A 1,923-nucleotide genomic window follows, 5' to 3' on the forward strand; every position below is an offset into this window, starting at 1 on the left:
TGTACTAGTTTTATTCTCATAGTGAAAGAGCAAATATCTTAGGTGGACGCGAGCAGGAAATTTGTCAAACCACGTTAACTCTCGTGTCAACTGTTTTCCATCCTAGTTTGTTTATTATGCTTTATTGTGGTGTTGTTGCGGGGTGCGTCGATTCCTGAATCTCGGTTCGTTCGTGGGGTTAAAATCCCAACAGTAGCCTATCAGATGCATCAGCAGGTGATTATGTTTCGTGTGTTTTCCCTGTTTCAAAGGAGGCAATAGCCTTTGCTCCCTTATGCGGTTTATAGCAAGCACAAACACAGACTTAAGCATGAACATATCAAAGTGTAGTGATGCCTTTATAGCCACTTAAAGTCACAACCTAAAACTGACAAAAGCAAATGGTATGATATTATCGGATTCAATCAATTAGAAATGTGAACCAAAACAATTCCAGTGAATGAAGAAAAGAGGGGGTTGAAATCTGAAAATAAGTGAATAACCAAGCCAAAGCAGAGTCTCTTGATATTCAATCATTTCCCTGAAATCTGTATCCCTGCTCAACACATGCATTTCAGGATTATCTTCCGTATGAACACTCCTTATGAAATCAAACACAAGCCCCCCACCATGGCATAAAGTCCCTTTCTGCAGAAATGTACTAGTTTCCATTACCGACACTAGCCACCAACCAACTATCTCCTCAGGCTGATCGGAAACCTTTAATTTAAAGAGCTTCGTCCATGAGTCGGCCACGCCATATTCTTTCATCACCCACAAATCAAGAGTTTCAAAATCAAATGCACACAGACAGTCTCCAAATGCCCTGAGATCCCTAAAGTCACCATCTCCAGTAGGCAGCGGCAATCTTCGGAACTCCTCCCTTGCCAGATCAAAAGCTAAGATGTCAAGGTTGTCCGGCCAATGAAGTGCCTCATTTGAAAGAGCCCCCTCGTATTCAAAGTTGGCGTCCAGAGGGGCTTCAGTCGTTTTCCAAATGTTGGCTCTGGATGAGAAGATGTGCATCTCCTTGCCCCCCACCTCATCACCATCATAATCATCAGCAGCATTGAGTTCAAGTTTGGCAATAAGTTTGTAGTCGTCAGAGGCCGACAAATAGCCAAAACCATAGTAGACTAGACATCGATGCTTTAAGGGACAACCAACTGGTTCAGGTAATTTGAAGAAGAAGCCAGTTGATGGATTCCAGATATACAAGTGGTTTTCTGGAACATGCAGTGCACATACCAAACCATTGCAGGAGCAAAGTAAGTTGACAGCAGTGCCCGGTCGATTGAATGGGCACCTAACCTTTGTCACCGAAGAATTGTCTCCCAATGATGACCAAGGCGTCCCCAAGTTTCGGGATTGAAATTCAGATTCATTGGGGGTGGAGATGAGGACTCTGTGACAGCAGGTTTGGTGGTCAGAAGCTGTTTGGAACTGGGATTTGGCGAATTTTGGGTCGGACAATATGATAGAGCGCCACCTTTTCGAAACGGAGGTGAAGCGGATTAAGGATTTGAGCGGCAACCTCTCCAGGATTTTAACCATCAAATTCTTCCGGCAAGTAATCCGCCATTTGTACTAGCCTTTCAGGTTGCGGAATGGCGACGCCAGGGTCTTGTATGTGGTTAGTGAAGGCCCAACGGTGTCGTATTACTCTCGGCTTTTATTTATTTATTTATTTTTATTTTAAAAAAAAAAAAAACAGTGGTTGGAACCCAGTGTAAAATAATAAAATATCATTCAATTAATTAACACATGAGATATAACTAGGGCTGCCACTTGATTTGGTAATTACCAAACCGATCGAATACCAACCGATGCTTTAGGTTTGGTAACAGAGACCGATAAAACCGAAATCGAAAATTACCGAAAAAGTTGGTTTGGTTTTGGTAAATACCGAATTTACCGATTATCTAAATATTAGATTTATATACT

At 42.1% G+C, this 1,923-nt stretch overlaps 1 protein-coding gene across 1 annotated transcript; it reads right to left on the minus strand.

Annotated features, from left to right (window-relative positions):
- Positions 1 to 408: 408 nt before the first annotated feature.
- On the minus strand, positions 409 to 1,533 carry LOC133730510 (F-box/kelch-repeat protein At3g23880-like). The gene has a single exon (XM_062158088.1). The coding sequence runs from the start codon at positions 1,531 to 1,533 to the stop codon at positions 409 to 411; it is 1,125 nt and encodes a 374-aa protein (XP_062014072.1).
- Between the last annotated feature and the right edge of the window lie 390 nt (positions 1,534 to 1,923).

The sequence above is a fragment of the Rosa rugosa genome, chromosome 2, assembly GCF_958449725.1.
Source record: "Rosa rugosa chromosome 2, drRosRugo1.1, whole genome shotgun sequence".
NCBI lineage: Eukaryota > Viridiplantae > Streptophyta > Magnoliopsida > Rosales > Rosaceae > Rosa > Rosa rugosa.